Source organism: Colius striatus, chromosome W, assembly GCF_028858725.1.
Source record: "Colius striatus isolate bColStr4 chromosome W, bColStr4.1.hap1, whole genome shotgun sequence".
NCBI lineage: Eukaryota > Metazoa > Chordata > Aves > Coliiformes > Coliidae > Colius > Colius striatus.
This window is the reverse complement of record NC_084789.1, coordinates 23,061,588-23,081,695: the sequence shown is the minus strand read 5'-3', so window position 1 is coordinate 23,081,695 and position 20,108 is coordinate 23,061,588. Positions and strand designations below refer to the sequence as shown.

At 45.1% G+C, this 20,108-nt stretch overlaps 1 protein-coding gene across 2 annotated transcripts in view; it reads right to left on the bottom strand.

Annotated features, from left to right (window-relative positions):
- LOC133628541 (activated RNA polymerase II transcriptional coactivator p15-like) overlaps nt 1-20,108 on the bottom strand; it is a 42,353-nt gene that overhangs the window by 11,865 nt on the left and 10,380 nt on the right. For both annotated transcript variants that reach the window (XM_062016849.1, XM_062016850.1), the window contains exon 3: nt 17,186-17,305. In XM_062016849.1, coding sequence (XP_061872833.1) covers nt 17,186-17,305 — 120 coding nt within the window. The remainder of the gene's footprint in view (nt 1-17,185; nt 17,306-20,108) is intronic.

Here is a 20,108-nt window from a genome sequence, read left to right as displayed (position 1 = left end):
TTCACCATCCCACTTCCTCATATCCTCTCCTTGGCCACGCAAAAAGAGCCAGAGTTCATTTCGCGGTGTACTCCTGCGTCTAGGACTTCCTTTTCCCCTGGTCGGGACAGTGGATGACCGAATTCTTGAGGCAGATCTGACAGTCAGGCCATCATCCCACACTGATGAGGAGGTGCAGAGGCTCTCTTCATAGTTCTGTAACCAAGAAGATACCCTCTCCACTGTTGGTATATCCATGTCTGGATGATACACCATTGCCAGGATATTAGAATATGTAGCTGGGGCACTCCAAATCACTTTTCTCAACATGGCCCGTGTACACTGGACATCGTCTGGATCTGTGGAGGCCTCAGCATTATCTAGATCACCATAGATGACTTCCAACACAGCTAATTCTCTTAGATATTGGATCCCTTCATCAGCTCTAGTCCACTTTCCTCGGGCATTTACAATGTCTTCCTTGAATGGGTATCTTGCCCGTACACTTGAGAGGAGCCGTTTCCAGAGACTACAAATTGAGGTCTTCTTTCCAATGCCTCTATCAATTCCCCGGTCCCTAGCAAGAGATCCTAGCTGTTGGGCTTCTCTGCCTTCCAATTGCTGACTGTCAGCCCCGTTATCCCAACATCGGAGCAGCCAGGCACCAATCCGCTCACCTGGCTGGCGACTGTAATCTTTTCGCATATCTCTAAGTTCTGTTGAGGTGAGGGACCAAGTAGTTTCCATTTCCTTTTCGATTTCTTTCACTCCTTCTCCTGATCTCCTTACCGAAGGACCAGTTTCTTCTTCTAGCCTTTCCTCTTCCTCCTCTTCTGCCCTTACTAATCGATGATATGGACTTGACCTCCTTATCCACTGCTTCTTTTTCACTACTGGGGCAACCACTGTGGTTGTTGTTTGGTTCCCTGACTCAACCATGGTAGTCTCAGGTATAGTTTCAATTTCCACCTCGGCCATAGTTCTCTGAGAGGGCTGGACTGCGACTGACTCAACTATGTTGGCCTCAGGTACCGTTTGAGTTTCCACTTCAATCATAGTTATCTGAGAGGACTGGAATGCAGCTCGGTAGGCAGAGGCTAGGCCCCAGTATAGTGCCTGAACCTGATGGGCCTCATTAGGGTAGGTAAGACACCCTTCTATTAGGTAGCGTGCCAGTAAAGCAGGGTTTTTTATCTGTTCAGATGTAAAATCCCAGGTTACAGGAGGTGATAACCGTCCTAGGAATTTGCCTAAATTCATCCACCCACCCTGCCACCCAGGGACTGGCCGCTTCAGGGGGCATTTTAACATGTTTCCATCGCAAATTTGTACTCTCTGATACCCAGATGAATCCAGATTCAACAAGATATATAATATACCAACCATGTTAATTAGTAATATTAAAACTCTCGTATAAGGGTGACTAAGGACCTGGGAAGTCTGTATAACAAAATTGTCTAGATCAGTCCGAGCTGAGGAGAAAGAGGTGCTTTGCCCCATGGCCTCCACAAGATAGCTCCCACAGCACACTAAATTCATCAGCAACAGAATGAGACTTGCTATTATTATTTGGGCCATCATGTTCCCAGGCCCTTTCATCCTTTTCACAAAATTATATAGCCAGCTTAGCAAAGCTATTAAGGTTAAAGCACAGCACAGAGTCAATGTTAGTAGCATCGTGTTCCCAAACATTAGAAAATGTAAGATAAGCTGCATAACAGCAAGGCTCCGTGACCAGCACAGGAACTTTGCACTCATTGGCTTACTGTAATTACAATGGAGTTAATGTAAATCTGCTATTATCTCGCCCCACGTTGGGCGCCAAAAGGGCTGTGGTAGTTTGAGCCTGGCTGGATGCCAGGTGCCCACCACCCCGCTTTATCCCCCACCTCCTCAGCAAGCCAGGGAAGGGGAGAAAATAAGATGGGAGTCTCGTGGGTTGAGATAAAAGCAGTTTAATAAAGAAGCAGCAAAGCCGCGCGCGCGGGAAGCAAAGCAAAAGCAGCTAAAGCTGTTACTCTCTACTTCACATCAGCAGCGATGTCCGGCCACCTCCCGAGAAGCAGGGCTTCGGTACGCGTAGCGGTTGCTTTGGGAAGGCCAGAAATGAATCTCGCCTCCCTTTCCTGCTCCTCTCCCCCAGTTTATATTACTGAGCTGACGTCATATGGTATGGAATATCTCCTTGGTCAGCCTGGGTCAGCTGTCCTGGCCATAGTCCCTCCCAAGATCATGCCCACCCACAGCTATTGCTGAAGGTGGGGAAAGGAATGCTGGAGGGACAGCCCTGATGTTGTGCAAGCGGTAGTCATAATATTGATATCAACAGTAAGCACAGCACTGCAGGAGCTGCTGTGGAAAATCACTACCATCCCAGACCCACTACAAATAGGCTTCTAAAGTACAACTGAAAAACCTCCACCAAAATCTAGAGTTACTTTTTTTAAGTAAATTGATGTTTCTTGAAGTTCATTTACCTACAATTCTGTCATTGAGTCATTTCTGAACAATTCTTTGTTCATACAGCAGCTGATAGTCCTAGAATTCTGTTAAATATATGATCGTATCATGTGGTTTCATTCTGGATAGTCATTAACACTATATCCTGAAAGCATTAACAAACCTTATCCAAATTAGGCATAGGTAGATGACAGGATTTGTCAAACTAACCAAAGCACTTGATGTAGAACTTACATTGGCTTGAAACCACAGACAGGAATCTGATGTATCAACACTAAATCCTTCCACATTAACATGAATAATGCTTGTCCTTAGGGCTTATAGTAAGACATCACAAATGGGAGTAAGATAAAAAATTCCACAATATACTAGGCTATCTATAAAACCTAAAAAACATGTAAATAAATAAAATACACTTGGTGTCATACTGAATTGATTCCCTTCTAGTTAAATGTATTATATTCTTCATAATTAGTTTCAAGAATATCATTACACCAACAAAAATAATAAAACATAGATCTTTATGAAAATGCCAAATCTTCTGAATGCAGAAGTCAAAATGAGCTCAGTATTAAGGGAAGTTTTATACTTGAAGAACACATCCCAAAGGTGTAGAACATGAAACCAATAAGTTTCACATAATTTGCTACCACTTGCATACACAATATGGACACCATAGAACTTCTGACTACCCTATGAATGCTTTACAGCCTGATTTACATCAGTTGAAGCCACACTTCTAAGTTATACTGCAAAGTCCCTTGCACAGAGATGATTTTACTACCATAGGGACACAGAAAGGAGTTTCTAGAATTACTTACAGTCCTAGATGACACAATATCATAACTAAAAAATTAACACACAACTAGATCTCCTAGCATGGGTAGGGGGAGAGAGGGGAAGTAAACTCAGATGTACAGTGCTATTTCTACACTGAAACAGCTGCATCTTTGTTAACACACATAAGCTGATGTTGCATGACAAAGCCACAAAGCTTCACATAACACAATAATCAATCTAAAAAGTTTTTGTTGTTGAGTAACTAAGTAACCTGGTTTTGGATGAGATAGAGTTAACTTTCTTCTTAGTAGCTGGTACAGGGCTATGGTTTGGATTTAGTGTGAGAATAATGTTGATGACACACTGATGTTTTGGCTGTTGTCAAGTAGTGCTTATCCTAAGTGAAGGACTTTTCAGTTTCCCAGATTCTGCCAACAAGCAGGTACGCAAGAAGTTGGGAGGAAGCATGGCCAGGGCAGCTGACCTGAACTAGCCAAAGGACAATTCCATACCATAGAGCATCATGCCCAGTATATAAACTGGAGAGAGTTGGCAGGGAAAGAAGAGTTGACTGGAAGGAGTGGTTCACTGCTCAGGGAGGGTCTGGGCATTAGTCAGCAGGTGACAAGCAATTGCATTGTGCATCACTTGTCTTTTTGGGGGTTTTGTTTCTCTCTTTTTGTTATATTCCTTTTCATTACCATTCTTACTGTTATTATATTTTATTTTAGTTATTCACTGTTCTTATCTCAACTCATAAGTTTTCCTTTTATTTTTTTCCCAAATCTCATCTCCACTGCGCTGAGGGGGAAAAGGAGTAAGCGGGTGGCTGTGTGGTGCCTAGTCGCCGGCTGTGATTAAACCACAACAGTTCTTTGGGCACCCAATGCAGGGCTCAAATGGTTGAGATGACAGATCTGATCAGAGCGTGTTAAAAGAAAGTTGTTATAAGCAGTCATTATATTAGTTCTATAGCTGCTGGTCACAATGTTGATTTATTGGCTCTTACAGTGGTGCCCTTCGATCTTAGAGCTGTGTTGTGTAACCCCTCACTTATCATCTATATTCCCATCTATATTCCCTGTGCTGCTATCATCCATCGAGGTGCTTTGCTGTACTATGTAGTACTGGTTTATTGTGTGCTAAAGTTATCAGTCATGAGACTAATTCGATCTTTGTACTCAGCATTGCTGTCAGCTCTGTACTTCGGGAGCCTTCTCTCAGAAACTATTAATGATTACACTATTTACCTTTTCTACTTGGAGAGCTACTCTCTGGGAGAGACACCTTCCTTCACCTTTCCCTTCTCCTCTAGGTTAGTTACAATAGCTCATGAGAATTTTCAATATCCTTGGAATGCTGAAACTAGCATGTTCCTGAATGTGGTTCAGGTCGTCTTCAGGGTTTAATAGCTATTTGTGAGGATCACCCAGAGATCTGCCCTGAGGCTGGATAATTATAGGTGGCATGGCAAGTGGAAGAATATGGGCAGGTATCTAGAGAACCTCCCACTTCAAATTATTTGGAACTTAACCCTTGAACAACTACAGGACCTTGATAAAGTGATAGAGGATTTGAAAGGAAAATGTTGTGGTTATTCCAAAGAGGCACAATGTCCTGCATTGTGCTGGGCCATGGCTGGTATCTACCAAATACTGCTCAAAATTAGGCAGCACCCTCAGAGGGAAAGGAAGACAAACAGACCAAAAGGTACTGCCTCTACTCCAATCCCTGTGATAAGCACTGCAGCTGAACCAGAGAAGAAACCCCTGCCTGTATTAGTCGCTCCTAAACAGAAGAAATACAATCAAATAAAACCAGTTCACTTAGTGTAGGATGAAGATGAACCACAGTCATAATAAGAACATGAGGAAAAGGCAGAATCAGAGGTAATCACCCAATCCCTATCCATGAATGAGCTGTGAGGTACACAAAAGGATTTCAGCTATCATCCAGGTGAGCACATTGTCACCTGGCTGCTCCAATGCTGGGTTAATGGGACCAGTAGCTTGGAATTAGAGGGTAGGGAAGCCAATCAACTGGGATCCCCGTCTAGGGAAGGGGGCATTGACAAGGTGATTGGAAAAAAAAACACAAACTCTCAGCCTCTGGAGGCAACTTCTGTCGGGTGTGAAGGAAAGATATCCCTTCAAGGAAGATGTTGTATGTTAACCCAGGCATGTGGACCACCATGGAAAGCAGTATGTAGTACATCAGGGAATTAGCTGTGCAAGATGAGTTATTATGACCTGGACAATGCATAGTTACCAACAGATCCAGATAAAATCCGATGCACACAATCCACATGGCAGAAGTTTGTAAGGAGCGCAACACTGTTGTATGCCAACTCATTAACAGTAATGGACTGGAAAGACAAAGAGGGGCCAACAGTGGATAAAGTGGGTGGCTGACTCCAGCAACACGAAAAAATTTCTCTTCCTCGTCTCAGCTGTGGAGAAACTGACACATACTTTCCAAGAAACTGTCCCAGGAGTTGCAGAAAATCAGAGGATATCAGAATCATAGAATGGTAGGGGTTGGAAGGGACCTTTAGAGATCAACCTAGTCCAACCTCCCTGCAGAAGCAGGTCCACCTAGATCAGGTCGCATAGGAATGTGTCCAGGCGGGTCTTGAAGACCTCCAAGGAAGGAGACTCCACAACCTCCTTGGGCAGCCTGTTCCAGCGCTCTGTACTCCTCATAGTGAAATAGTTGTTTCTTATGTGTAAATGGAACTTTCTGTGTTCCAGCTTCATCCCATTACCCCTTGTCCTGTTGCTAGCTACAATAGAAAAAAGGGTAAGTAGTGCTTAAGTGAAGGATTTTTCAGTTTCCCACATTCTGGCAGAAAGCAGGTGCACAAGAAGCTGGGAGGGAGCATGGCCAGGACAGCTGACCCAAAGTAGTCAAAGGGATATTCCATACCATAGAACATCATGTTCAGTATATAAACTGGAGGGAGTTAGCAGGGAGAGGGAAATCACCGCAGAAAATGCATCTTGTATTTTCTTCATGTTTTTTTTTTCTCTTTTGCTATTATCTTTTATTTTGGCTATTATACTTAACCCACAATTTTTGTTTATTTTTCCCATCCTCCTCCCCATCCCACTGGGAGGGGGATGAGTGAGCAAGCAGCTTCTTGGTACTTGCTTGCTGACTGGGGTTTAATCAGGACAAAAAGGCAGGCAGAGATTAAGGAACACTAAGGGTATGGATACGAATATGACTTAGACCAGCCAGATACTTCCTCAGTTTGAATAAAGATGGTAGGGACAAGTTAATGCAGCTGGCAAGCTGTTTCCAATTATCAGAAACAGGTGCCATTGGCTCCACCTTTAAGGGAAGATGCTGAAACGCTTTTCGTCGAGTGCCATGCTTTGATAAGAGGGAACCATCGTGGGTGAATGTCTGTCAAAGCAATGCAGAATCATTTGCCACCTTCTTAGATAGATTACAAAAGGTGATCTCGGGATCCAGAGTCCCTGAGGCGGCGCAGGAGGCTGTGATAATCAAGTGTGCCCAGAACCAGTGCAACGCACAAACAAAAGAGTATCTCGCCAGCACCACGCCCGTGATGACCCTTACAGAATTGATAAAATATGTGCTACAAAAGGAAGCACAAACCACAACTCAGCCTATGATTGCCGCTGTCACTGCTGCAGTGACGGGGGCACGTGCCTGCTATGGCTGTGGACAGCTGGGACATATGAGAAAAAATTGCCCACAAGGACAGTGTGACACTACTGGTACCCTTATTTGTTGGCATTGTGGCAAACAAGGTCACAAAGCCCATGAGTGTTGGTCCTGGTCAGGAAATAGGAAAGGGGGGCACCCGTCGTGGTGAGGTGCTCCCAACAACGTCCAGGCTACCCCTCCACAGAGGTCACCGCAATATTCAGCCCATGTGATGATGTGGGTCCAACAGGTGGCATGGTCGGAAGCTCAATGGAAGCCCACGGTCCCTCAATAAACCTGCTCATGTCCCTTCATTACCGGCCAGAGCTATACGTATCGATTACATATATCACAAAGTAAAGTTCACAAACAATTGCAATCAAGGACCTTTTGGATACCGGGGCATACATTATTGTCATACCTGCGCACATATGGCCCCATGCATGGCTGCGGCAGCCCTGGACGGCAGTGCAAGGAATTGGAGGGGTGAGCGCGATGGAAAGCAGCGCTGTTCCAGTTCGAATTGAACATCAAGAGGCCTCTGGCACCACACTCCAGGCCACTTGCACACCAGTAATCGCCGTAACGCGTTTCCCCATTCTGGGGCGTGATTCCTTGGACCAGATGGGAATTTCGTTATCCACAGATTTTGTCTAGTGGCCGCTGTTCACCGCCCACCTCCCATGATTTGGTTGACTGACACGCCAGTATGGGAGGAACAGTGGCCACTGCCTGCAGAAAAGCGGGTGGCCTTCATCAATATCGTGACCTGAGAACTTCAGGCAGGCCACCTTGAACCCTCTACAAGCCCCTGGAACACACTTGTCTTTGTGATTCAAAAAGAAATCAGGTAAGTGGCGCATGTTGCAAGACTTGCGCGCTGTGAATGTGCAGCTTCAGGACATGGGTCCACTTCAATTGGGGTTATCCCTTCCCAGTATGGTCCCAGAGAAATGGGACATCTGTGTCATTGACATAAAGGACTGTTTTTTCTCCATTCCCATTGCAAAAAGCGACAGATAGCGTTATGTCTTTACCGTCCCCTCGGTGAATCATGAAGAGCCGACACATAGATATCAGTGGACTGTGCTACCCCAAGGCATGAAAAACTCACTAACATTGTCCCAATTGGCAGTCGGCGCTGCCCTATGATCCATTTATCATAAATGGTTACAAGCGAAAATAGTCCACTATATGGAGGATATCTTGTTGAGCTTGCCCAGCGGCGGCGAGCTCCGCCAACTCCACCAGGAGGTTGTGGAGGAGTTAGCTAAACATGGACTAATTATCGAACCTAGTTAGACCCAGTGGGGTAGTGGAATAAAATATTTAGGGACGCTTATCACAAAAAGCAAGTGAGAGCGCAGAAATTGTTGGTAATTGACCAGATAACTATGCTACAACAGGCACAACAGTTAGTGGAGACCCTACAGTGGCTGCGATCATTCGTACCGATCACCCAGGATGAGATGTAGATATTTTACCCACTTCTCAGAGGCGAGCCAGTAGTATAAGCCCCAAGGCCGCTGTCTGACCGCAAGAAAGCATTACTGGCAAACATTATCAACCATGTGCAGAGTCATGCTTTGACCAGATGGCAACTAGGCCAGTCGTTGGTCACTGCTATCCATTTGATTCCACAAGGAGCACACGGTTTCCTGGGGCAACTTGATGGTAGTCATCATCTCATCGTCCTGCAGTAGAACTATCAGAGCCATGAAAAGGTGGCCACGCCATTTTGGACTCGAGTATGCGCGGCCATGATTAGACGGGTAAGACAGCGTGCATGGCAACTGTCGGGAATGGGCCCAACTGTCCTTATGTTGCCTATTTCAGTTGCCCAAGGGAAAAAAATGTTTCAGATGGAGTGGGAGCTCCAAAATGCCTTAGCGGATTTTACCGGTCAGCTCTCTGGCCCGATAGAACAGTCGCTGTTGCACTTGCTGCGGAATGTGCAGTGCACACCTGATGTGCAGTTGTCCACGGCGCTGGTGGAAGGCCCCACTGTCTTTACAGATGCCTCATCAAAGACCAACACAGCAGCAGTGGTGTGAAAACAGGGAGACAGATGGGAGAAAATCTTGCATACGGACGCCACAAAATCGGTGCAATATCTGGAGGCCAAGGTTGTCGCCCTTGCCCTGGAGGCATAGCATTCAATGCCGCTCAATATCATCATTGACTTGAGATTCGTCACTGAACTAGTTTGACAATGTGCACGATCCATTTCTGCCTTCACCAGTATAGCGGACCTCATATTGAATGCTTTACAAACTTGTGCTGCCCCCTGCTCTATTGTACACATCAACAGTCACACCAATATTCCAGGAGCTCTCACCAAAGGTAACCAAAAGGCAGACAAAGCAGCGACGCATGTATGGCCTATCTCCACCATACAGAATTTGCCAGCGGCCAGACAGCTGCACACCTTTTTGCATTGTGGAGCGTGGGTTCTACATCATCAGACCAAGATCCCTCTCCAAGTGGCAAAGCAGATAGTTGCTGCTTGCCCTCAGTGTGCTCCAGCGCCACCATGGGAAGGCAGAGTTAACCCCCGAGGGTTGCTCCCGAATCAGATCTGGCAAATGGATGTCACAATTTATGAGCCCTTTCGCCCCAATCATCACCTCCATGTCACCACTGACACCTGCAGTGGCTACATACTAGCTACCCCCATGAGTCGAGCCACAGCACGCCACGTGATTAGGCACCAGCTACAATGTATAGCCATCCTAGGATGTCCTGAACAAATTAAAACTGACAATGGGCCTTGTTACACCTCCCATGTGACACAGGAATTCTGTCGAACCTGGCAGATTAAATTGGTGCACGGCCTCCCTTACAATAGCCAAGGACAGGCAATTGTTGAATGTGCTCACGCTACTCTTAAAAGTACAGTTCAACCATCTTAGGGAGGGGGAGAGCATGGGACATAGAACTCCCCCCATTAGGCAACACGATATTTTAATGCGCTGTCTGTACGTCCTTAACCATTTTGTTAGAGGGTCAGGATCCATACCGGCGCAAGGATACTTTAGGGAGCAAGAGCCGGTAGCAGTAGATAAATTACTGGCAGTCAAATTGCGGCAAATCGACACTGGGGAGTGGGAGTCGGCATGGAGTCTTAGATGCCTGGGCCAAGGGTATGCTTGTGTAGAAGAGAAGGGAACCCAGCAGTGAGTCCTGGTGAAGCAAATATGACCAGAAATACTAGTCTAACGGTCTACTGAGTTTCTTTTGCAGGTTGGTGTGTTCTTCGGAGCGCTCACCGTAACACAGATCCAGCTGGAGTCACTCAACTATTGGTGAGATTGGGCAGTGAACTGGAACATGACCAGCATCTCTTTATATCTTCCTGCAATTGGCTCAGCTAGCACGTGTGCTGGGCAGACACGTTATGTATCAGCCTGTGACACAGGATGCTGGAGTCATCGAGCTTAGGGAGGGGGAGATGTTGTAGGTGCCTGGAAGATCTCAGGCTGTGACGCGAGAGGTGGAGAGTACAGAAGAGGCGGGCACGGGGCACAGTGAAAGGAGGTGTTTGTGTTAGCAGATAAAAGTGCATGGCACAAGCAATAAAGCTGGAACAAAGTATCATCCATACTGAATATGCAGTGGTCTTGTCCCCTCAGCGGTCGCTGAGCGGAGTGATGCATTCGGACGGCCTGGTGATGTTGTCGGTAATAGCAAAAATTTTCATTCCTCTAACAGATGAATTCTTGAACTGGACACTGCAACCGTCAGATGAATTACAGTGGGCCTTATTGTCATATCCAGGGACTATAAATAATCATTATCCAGACCATAAATTGTTTTCCCTTACATTTCAAATGGAAGACTGGCCAATGAGATCAACAGTACCCGTTAAAGGTCTAACTGTATTCACTGATGCAGGTAAGATACAAGCCAAAGCAGGACAGGTTTGGTTGGAGAACGGACAATGGCAAAATCTAACTGTTCACTCCCCAGGCAGCTCGGTTCAACTGTTGGAGTTAATGGCTGTGGTTACAACTTTCAAGAAATGGCCAGATGTCCCATTAAACATTATCTCGGACTCCTTATATGTGGTCGATACTGTCACTCAATTAGAGTGAGCATTGTTGAAAGAAATCTCTAATCAGAATCTGGCTTAAAAGAGAGGTTATCAAAAGGCAACAAAACTGTTGATAACCACACATGTTGTTGCAAATTCTTCCAGTATTCCATATCTTATTAACAAGAATTGAAGGACTGACAATGGAAACATGGAAGCAAAAGCAGTGTGCTTTAATAGATGAAGAAGATTTCTCCGACAGCCTAATAATCATGCTAAAAAAGAATCTCAAACTGCAATTGAAAAGTGAAAAACATCAGTTGAGACACAGGAAATTCATCCTTTCTCACCAGCATGAGTTCCTTCCAGCAACACATTATATTATGTTTATTTTGAATTTATAAAATGGACTTTTATGTTATATTATTCAGCAATGTAGCTGTTGTTCACCTTTTGTTGTAAAGTCATGGTGTAGTGGGTCTGGGATGGTAGTGATTTTCCACAGCAGCTCCTGCAGTGCTGTGCTTACTGTTGATATCAATATTATGACTACTGCTCACACAGCATCAGGGCTGTCCCTCCAGCATTCCTTCCCCCACCTTCACCAATAGCTGTGGGTGGGCATGATCTTGGGAGGGACTATGGCCAGGACAGCTGACCCAGGCTGACCAAGGAGATATTCCATACCATATGACGTCAGCTCAGTAATATAAACTGGGGGAGAGGAGCAGGAAGGGGAGGCGAGATTCATTTCTGGCCTTCCCAAAGCAACCGCTACGCGTACTGAAGCCCTGCTTCTCGGGAGGTGGCCGGACATCGCTGCTGATGGGAAGTAGAGAGTAACAGCTTTAGCTGCTTTTGCTTTGCTTCCCGCACGCGTGGCTTTGCTGCTTCTTTATTAAACTGCTTTTATCTCAACTCACGAGACTCCCATCTTATTTTCTCCCCTTCCCTGGCTTGCTGAAGAGGTGTGGGATAAAGCGGGGTGGTGGGCACCTGGCATCCAGCCAGGCTCAAACTACCACAGCCCTTTTGGCGCCCAACGTGGGACGAGATAATAGCAGTTTTAAATTAACTGCATTGCAATTACAGTAAGTCAATGAGTGCAAAGTTCCTGTGCTGGTCACGGAGCCTTGCTGTTATGCAGCTTATCTTACATTTTCTAATGTTTGGGAACACGATGCTACTAACACTGACTCTGTGCTGTGCTTTAACCTTAATAGCTTTGCTAAGCTGGCTATATGATTTTGTGAAAAGGATAAAGGGCCTGGGAACATGATGGCCCAAATAATAATAGCAAGTCTCATTCTGTTACTGATGGATTTACTGTGCTGTGGGAGCTATCTTATGGAGGTCGTGGGGCAAAGCACCTCTTTCCCCTCAGCTCGGACTGATCTAGACAATTTTGTTATACAGACTTCCCAGGTCCTTAGTCACCCTTATACGAGAGTTTTAATATTACTAATTAACATGGTTGGTATATTACATATTTTGTGGAATCTGGACTCATCTGGGTATCAGAGAGGGCAATTTTGCGATGGAAACATGTTAAAATGCCCCCTGAAGCGGCCAGTCCCTGGGTGGCAGGGTGTGTGGATGAATTTGGGCAAATTCCTAGGACGGTTATCACCTCCTGTAACCTGGGATTTTATACCTGAACAGATAAAAAACCCTGCTTTACTGGCACGCCACCTGATAGAAGGGTGTCTTACCTACCCTAATGAGGCCCATCAGGTTCAGGCACTATACTGGGGCCTAGTCTCTGCCTACCGAGCTGCATTCCAGTCCTCTCAGAGAACTATGATTGAAGTGGAAACTCAAACGGTACCTGAGACCACCATGGTTGAGTTAGTCGCAGTCCAGTCCTCTCAGAGATCTATGGCCGAGGTGGAAATTCAAACTATACCTGAGACTACCATGGTTGAGTCAGGGAATCAAACAACAACCACAGTGGATGCCCCAGTAGTGAAAAAGAAGCAGTGGGATAAAAATTTAGCAGAAGTCCCTTGGCTGGTTAGCAGCAGAGGTTCAACTAACCGTCCTGGTCCTGCCCAAACAAAACCACTACATACTATGGGAGGAGATAAGGTCCCTGTAGTGCACCCAGGGAAATGGCTGGGGAAGGCAGTATGGGTTGCACCTCCCATGGGAAAGGGCAAACCCATTCATGGGATTGTCTTTGCTCAAGGGCCTGGGTGTACTTGGTGGGTGATGAGAAAAGATGGGGAAACTCGATGTGTACCTCAAGGAGACTTAACCTTGGGGGAAAAATAACCTGTTATGTGAGTTATCTGTTGTAGATGAACTTTGCAAGTAAAACCGGACAAGTGGACAAACCAAGCCGGTGCTGGTGCCCAACACTGAACATACTGTTTCCCCTGGCCTGGATATCCATCTTGATGTATGAGACAGAAGTTATGGCCTGCTCCAGTGAACATCCACAGAGAATGAAAGATATAAGAATGTTGTTTGTTTGTGTCATGGTTTGACTTTATAGCCTTTTCTGGTAAGGTGGAAGGGGCTGTAAAGATGGCTCCTGTAAGAAGTTGCTCGCAACTCTCCCCAGCTCAGAGCCAGACCCACTTCTGGGGCTGAGCCAATTAGACGCCTCCACGATCACTTTTTTGAGAAGAAGCTGAAAGGGGAGGTTTCTTCCTCCATTTTTCTTTCCTTCTTCTGCCCCTTCTTCTTTCTTCTGGCTGGTGGTGGTGCACAGAGTAGGAACGGTGAAACAACCATGCGGACTCCAAGGTCAGTGATGAAAGAGAGGAGGAGGTGTGCTGGAGCAGAGACTCCCCTGCATTCTATGGAGAGAGCTGGTGAAGCTGAGATTTATTTTCATTTCTTTAAAGACCCCGCATCAGGGGCAGAGACTTATTTTGATAATGAGCCCGTATCAGGGGCAGCGATTCACTTCATTAAAGGCCCCAAGCCAGGGACAGTGATTTTGGCCGGAGGAGGCTGTGTCCGGAAAAAGGGACCCAATATCCACAGCTGTAACTGTGAGGAGGAACCCATGACAAAGCAGCTCATTAAACTTATGCCCAGAAGAGGCCTTGTCCCGAGAGAGGGACCCTGCAACTGCAGAAACTGCAACCGCAGTGAAGAATCCAAGTCAGAGATATTCACCAAGGACTGCGTCCCGTGTGAGGAAACCTGTATCGGCAGAAGCCGCAGCTGCTGGGAACAACCCACACCAGAGAAGATTGTTAAGGACTGTGTTCCGGGGGAGGAACCCCGTGTTGGAGCAGGGGAAGAATGCCAGGAGTCGTCCTCATCTGAGAAGACAGAAGCGGCAGAGCCCATCTGTGAGAGACTGACCACATTCCCCACTCCCTGCCCCCCTGAGCCATTGAGGGGGGAGGAGGTAGAGATATCAGGAGCAGTGAGCTGGGCCTGGGAAGAAAGGAGGGATGGGGGAGGGAGATCTTAAAGTGCTGGTTGTAATTTTCTCATCATCCTACTCCCTTTTCTTTTTCTGCTTTTATTCTGTTCTGTTTCTTGTAGAATAAACTTTCCTATTTTCCTCTCTAAGTCGAGTACTGGAGTCTGTTTTGCCCAGAAACATAATTGGCAGCGAGCCCTCCCTGCTCTTGTCTCAATCCACAACAATCATGCTTATCTTTTTACTCCCATTTCGCTGGGTCCTCCGCCATCTTAACGGGGGTGGGGTTGAATGGGGGCATCGAGCGAGAGACTGTCGTGGTGCTGCTGTGCTAGCTGGACCAAACCACGACAGTTTGTTTGATGTAAGAGGGAATACAAGAATGATGTTTGTCTGTTGAAGAGTGGGGGTACTGGTTAATGAGAGTATATAAAAATGTATATGGGTTGTTAAAATGGTTTGTCTAAGCATGACATAAATGGTATGGAATAAGGGGTGGAGACTGTAGTGGGTCTGGGATGGTAGTGATTTTCCACAGCAGCTTCTGCAGTGCTGTGCTTACTGTTGATATCAATATTATGACTACCGCTCACACAGCATCAGGGCTGTCCCTCCAGCATTCCTTCCCCCACCTTCACCAATAGCTGTGGGTGGGCATGATCTTGGGAGGGACTACGGCCAGGACAGCTGACCCAGGCTGACCAAGGAGATATTCCATACCATATGATGTCAGCTCAGTAATATAAACTGGGGGAGAGGAGCAGGAAGGGGAGGCGAGATTCATTTCTGGCCTTCCAAAAGCAACCGCTACGCATACTGAAGCCCTGCTTCTCGGGAGGTGGCTGGACATCGCTGCTGATGGGAAGTAGAGAGTAACAGCTTTATCTGCTTTTACTTTGCTTTCCGCATGCGCGGCTTGGTGTTTCTTTATTAAACTGCTTTTATCTCAACCCACAAGACTCCCATCTTATTTTCTCCCCTTCCCTGGCTTGCTGAGGAGGTGGGGGATAAAGCAGTGTGGTGGGCACCTGGCATCCAGCCAGGCTCAAACTACCACACATGGCCATGAGTGAAAATACCTACCTTTAATTTTGAAATGTTTTGCTGAAGGCTGGCTGGTCCAAAAAGAAAAAGGGGGAAATTTTGGATACAAACATGACTTGGACCAGTCAGATACTTCCTCAGTTTGAGCAAAGATGGTAAAGACAAGTTAATGCAGATGGCAAGCTGCATTCAATTATCAGAAACAGGTGCTGCAGGTTAATCAATTGAGCCCTGGGTGATCACATGGGCAGAAGCAGCATATAAGAAGTAGCTAGCAAGTAAAGGGTGGCTTCGAGTCAACCTTGCTGCTTACTACGTTGCCCATGTGCGTCTTTGTACCGTACATTTCCTAGCTTTTCTACATGTTTGAATGAGCATCACTTGTATTCATCACTAAGAGTTTAGGTCAAGGCGATATTTCTATATTTTTTCTGTGTTGTACCCAATAGTGTAACAATCCTACTTTTAGAACATGAGTCCTCTACAGGCTGGTTTTATTAACTTTTTATCCTAGGTCAAAAAGGTTGAAAGAAATCAGAGCACACAAATACTTACACTTTTATTTGAAAGCAGTTTGTTTTTGTCTTCACGTTGTCTTCCCAGTCTCCCCCCATTGGGAGAACATTTTAAAGTTTTAACCATTTTTCCCCAGGGCTGGCATTTCTATACTTATTACAAACTGGGCATAAAGCCTATATGCAGTTTGGAGTTCTAATTTCAGTTCACCTCATTAGGTGAAGAAGATATTATCTCATTTCTCCTACATGAATCAAAGCGAAACCCAATAAAATTAAAAAAAAATATATTCTTCCTTCAATGGGGAAGTCCAGGCAATGATGCCTGTTGTATTAAATTGAAGCACTCCCTCCAACTATACATGAAGAGCAAGTGAACTGATACTGTAATACAGGATGGTTATTTTTAATATATCAGTTAAGCAAGTCTTCTCTCTAGAAAAAAAAAAAAATCCATATTACCTTGCACAGCTACAGCCCAAAATCATTTCTTTTTAATTATTCAATGTTGGGACCATCTTATTAGGCATCTCTCCCATATTCTTTTGCAGAATGAAAGTCCCTAAGAATTTAAGTTCTTCTATCCCTTGCCACCTTCAAGCCAGCTAGTCACAAACATTTAATAAGTCTTAATCCACGCCCCTAAAACAAGTAATTCTGAGATACATATATTCTTGCACAGCTTTCAGCACATATTGCTACTGCCTTAGCTAATCCCAGGAAATGCAATATCCCGAATTCACAAATGCTTCTTGCTACTGAAAAATATACATTCATCTCATCTCAAAAATAAGGATAACTTAAAAACTGCAATCTTTCTGAATTTTCAGAGAGAAAAATCTACATCATAAAGAAACAAGCAAAACTTATTTCAAGATACTGTCTTATAAGACAGAAGCCGGGTTGCCCTTGGCCTAGTTAAATAGTAGCAAAGAGTCCATACTTTGGTTTCCAAGAACCTGTCCTTTAAGTACCTCAATTAAAACACATTTGCATATAGAGACTGTCCTGATTGAATCTTTACAGTATACTCATGGTAAGTGCTGTATTTACACACAGAACAACTACCCATAGAGTTACCATGGGCAAAGACATGAGGGTAGAGTCAATTACCACAACTCAGATTATTTTACTCTGCTGAAATCTTTTTCCAAGCATCTCATCTATATGCTAGCATTGTAATCCCCTTTGGCCAAGGCTTCAGGAGACCAAGCACTACACTATCAAGATATTCAGTATAAATTTTAATGAGGTGATCTGAGTATGATGTAAACAGTTACCTTAACCAGGCTCTAAGAGAGTCATCAATTTTACCTGAAACATATTCTCATCTCTGTTACTGCTCTGTTTAGAAGAAGCTGCACCTTTTGAACTTTCACCAGTCTTTTGTTTCTTTACAGGCTTTTCTGGAGCTGCTTGCTTTTTCCGCTTTGCCTTGGAGCAAGAATAAAAGAAGAAATGCATGAACCACACCTCATTTTATAAGTTACAAAAAAAGTTTGTTATGGGTCACAAACTACTACTACACAATCCATATTATCACCTTCCTTCTGTGAAGGCAGGAATCCAATCCTGCACACTTAGACTAGATATTTTTTTAAGTCTTCAAATGAGCCTACTTCTGTTCCCATTGAAGTTTACCATAATACTTGAGCTTTAAAGTACACTTCAAAAAATCTACTTTTTGCACAGTGATATTGTTGGCTCAGTAGTTTTAATCAAAATTTTGAAGTCTGATGGAAGTTTCACCTTCCTTTCCACTGAGTACAATGAAAGATGCAAGACAGCTAACAGTGGGAGAGTATTGGGCTGCAGGCAGCTTTAACTTTGAGACACAGCTCTTCCCTTGAAGCACACAGATAAACAACTCTGAGAAAGAAGTGATAAGACAGAAGAAGCAAAGCATAAAACCAGGATGTGAGCATACCAAAGAAGCAGCAAGAGCAGCATGTGAACAATATAGAATGAGCAATCACTAGGTTAGCATAGGCGCTGAGACTGTTACCCAATTAACATAGAATAAACTGTGAGTGATCAGGGGATAAAGGTATATTAGGGGAAGCTTTGACAATAAAGTGTATGCTGCACCATGAACTGAACTTGTCTCTATGAGTGATTCTTGGCCGCTATGACAGCAAATAACTCTTCAAAAAAAAGAAAAAAATAACAGATGACAATGAAGAAAAGCTCTGAAAACCAAATCCAACTTCTTTTTCATCTGAGTCCAATTTCTGATAGACATGTTTTTAAAATAGTCAGAAAATAACACCTGTAAATCAGATTACTTTGCTAGCAGATGCTACAAAGTTAGGTGGAGTTCAAGATCTTGTGCAGTAGGAACAGAATCCCAAGCAGGATCACAACCCTGGACTTCTGCAGGGTCAACTTTGGCCTTTTCAAGCAATTACTAGGGAACATCTTGTGAGACAGGGTATTATAGGATAAAGGGGCCCAAGATAGCTGGTCTCTGTTCAAAGATTACTTTTTCCAGGCTCAAGATCAGAGCCTCCCAGCAGGTAAGAAATCAAGAAAGGGAGCCAGGAGACCCACATGGTTAAACAGGGAGCTGTTGGCCAAACTCAAGTAGAAGAGAGTTTATAGATTATGGAAAGAAGGGACGGCCACTTGGGATGAATATAAGGCTGTTGTCAGTGGATGTAGGGAGGCAACTAGGAAAGCTAAAGCCTCATTGGAGTTGTGCCTTGCAAGGGAGGTCAAGGACAACAAGAAGGGCTTCTTCAAATACAGTGCAGGTAAAACTAATGCTAGAGGCAATGTAGGCCCACTGTTGAATGAGGTGAGTGTCTTGATGACAGAGGATACAGAGAAGGCAGAGTTACTGAATGCCTTCTTTGTCTCTGTCTATACTGATGGAGACTGTCCTCAGGAGCCCCAGACTCAATAGGAAATCAGGTTAAAGGAAGAGTTTTGTTTAGTTGATGAGGACGGGGTTAAAGATCAGTTGAGCAGTCTGGATGTGCATAAATCCATGGGCCCTGATGGGATGCATCCCCGGGTGCTGAGGGAACTGATGGAAGTCATTGCTAAAACACTCTCCATCATCTTCAGTAAGTTGTGGAGAATAGGAGAGGTGCCTGAGGACTGGAGGAAAGCAAATGTCACTCCAGCCTTCAAAAAGGGCAAAAAAGAGAAGCTGGTTAACTACAGATCGGTCAGCCTCAACTCCAAAGGGAAGACATGTTTGACCAACCTGACAGCCTTTTATGAAGATGTAACCAGGTGGATAGATGGTGGTAGTGCAGTGGATGTGGTTTATCTCAATTTCAGTAAAGCATTTGACACCGTCTCCCACAACATCCTGGCAGCAAAACTTAGAAAGTCTGGGCTGGATGATCAGGTAGTGAGGTGGATCGTGAACTGGCTGAAGGGAAGAAGGCAGAGTGGTGATCAATGGGGCAGGGTCTAGTTGGAGGCCTGTGTCTAGCAGAGTCCCTCAGGGGTCAGTACTGGGATCAGTACTGTTCAATATATTCATTAGTGATCTTGATGAGGGAACAAAGGGCACCATCAGCAAGTTTGCTGATGATACTAAACTGGGGGCAGTGGCTGACACACCAGAAGGCTGTGCTGCCATTCAACGATACCTGGACAGGCTGGAGAGTTGGGCAGGGAGAAATCTAGTGAAATTCAACAAGGGCAAGTGTTGAGTCTTGCGTCTGGGAAGGAACAACTCCATGCACTAGTACAGGTTGGGGAATGAATACTTAGAGAGCAGTATAGGGGAAAGGGACCTGCAGGTCTTGGTGGACAGCAGGATGACCATGACCCAGCTGTGTCCTTGTGGCCAAGGCAGCCAATTGCATCTTTGGGTGTATTAGAAGGGCTGTGGTTAGCAGGTCAAGAGAGGTTCTCCTCTCCCTCTACTCCACCCTCGTGAGACCATATCTGGAATATTGTGGCCAGTTTCGGGCCCCTCAGTTCAAGAAGTATAGGGAGCTGCTGGAAAGAGTTCAGTACAGGACCACCAAGAGTGGAGTATCTCCCTTACGATGAAAAGCTGAGGGAGCTGGGGCTCTTCAGCTTGGAGAAGAGGAGACTGAGGGGTGACCTCATTAATGTTTACAAATATGTAAATTGTGAGTATCAGGAGGATGGAACCAGACTCTTCTCAGTGATGTCCAGGGGGCAATGGGTATAAACTGTAACACAAGAGGTTCCAAAGAAATATAAGGAAGCATTTCTTCACTGTGAGGGTGACAAAGCACTGGAACAGGCT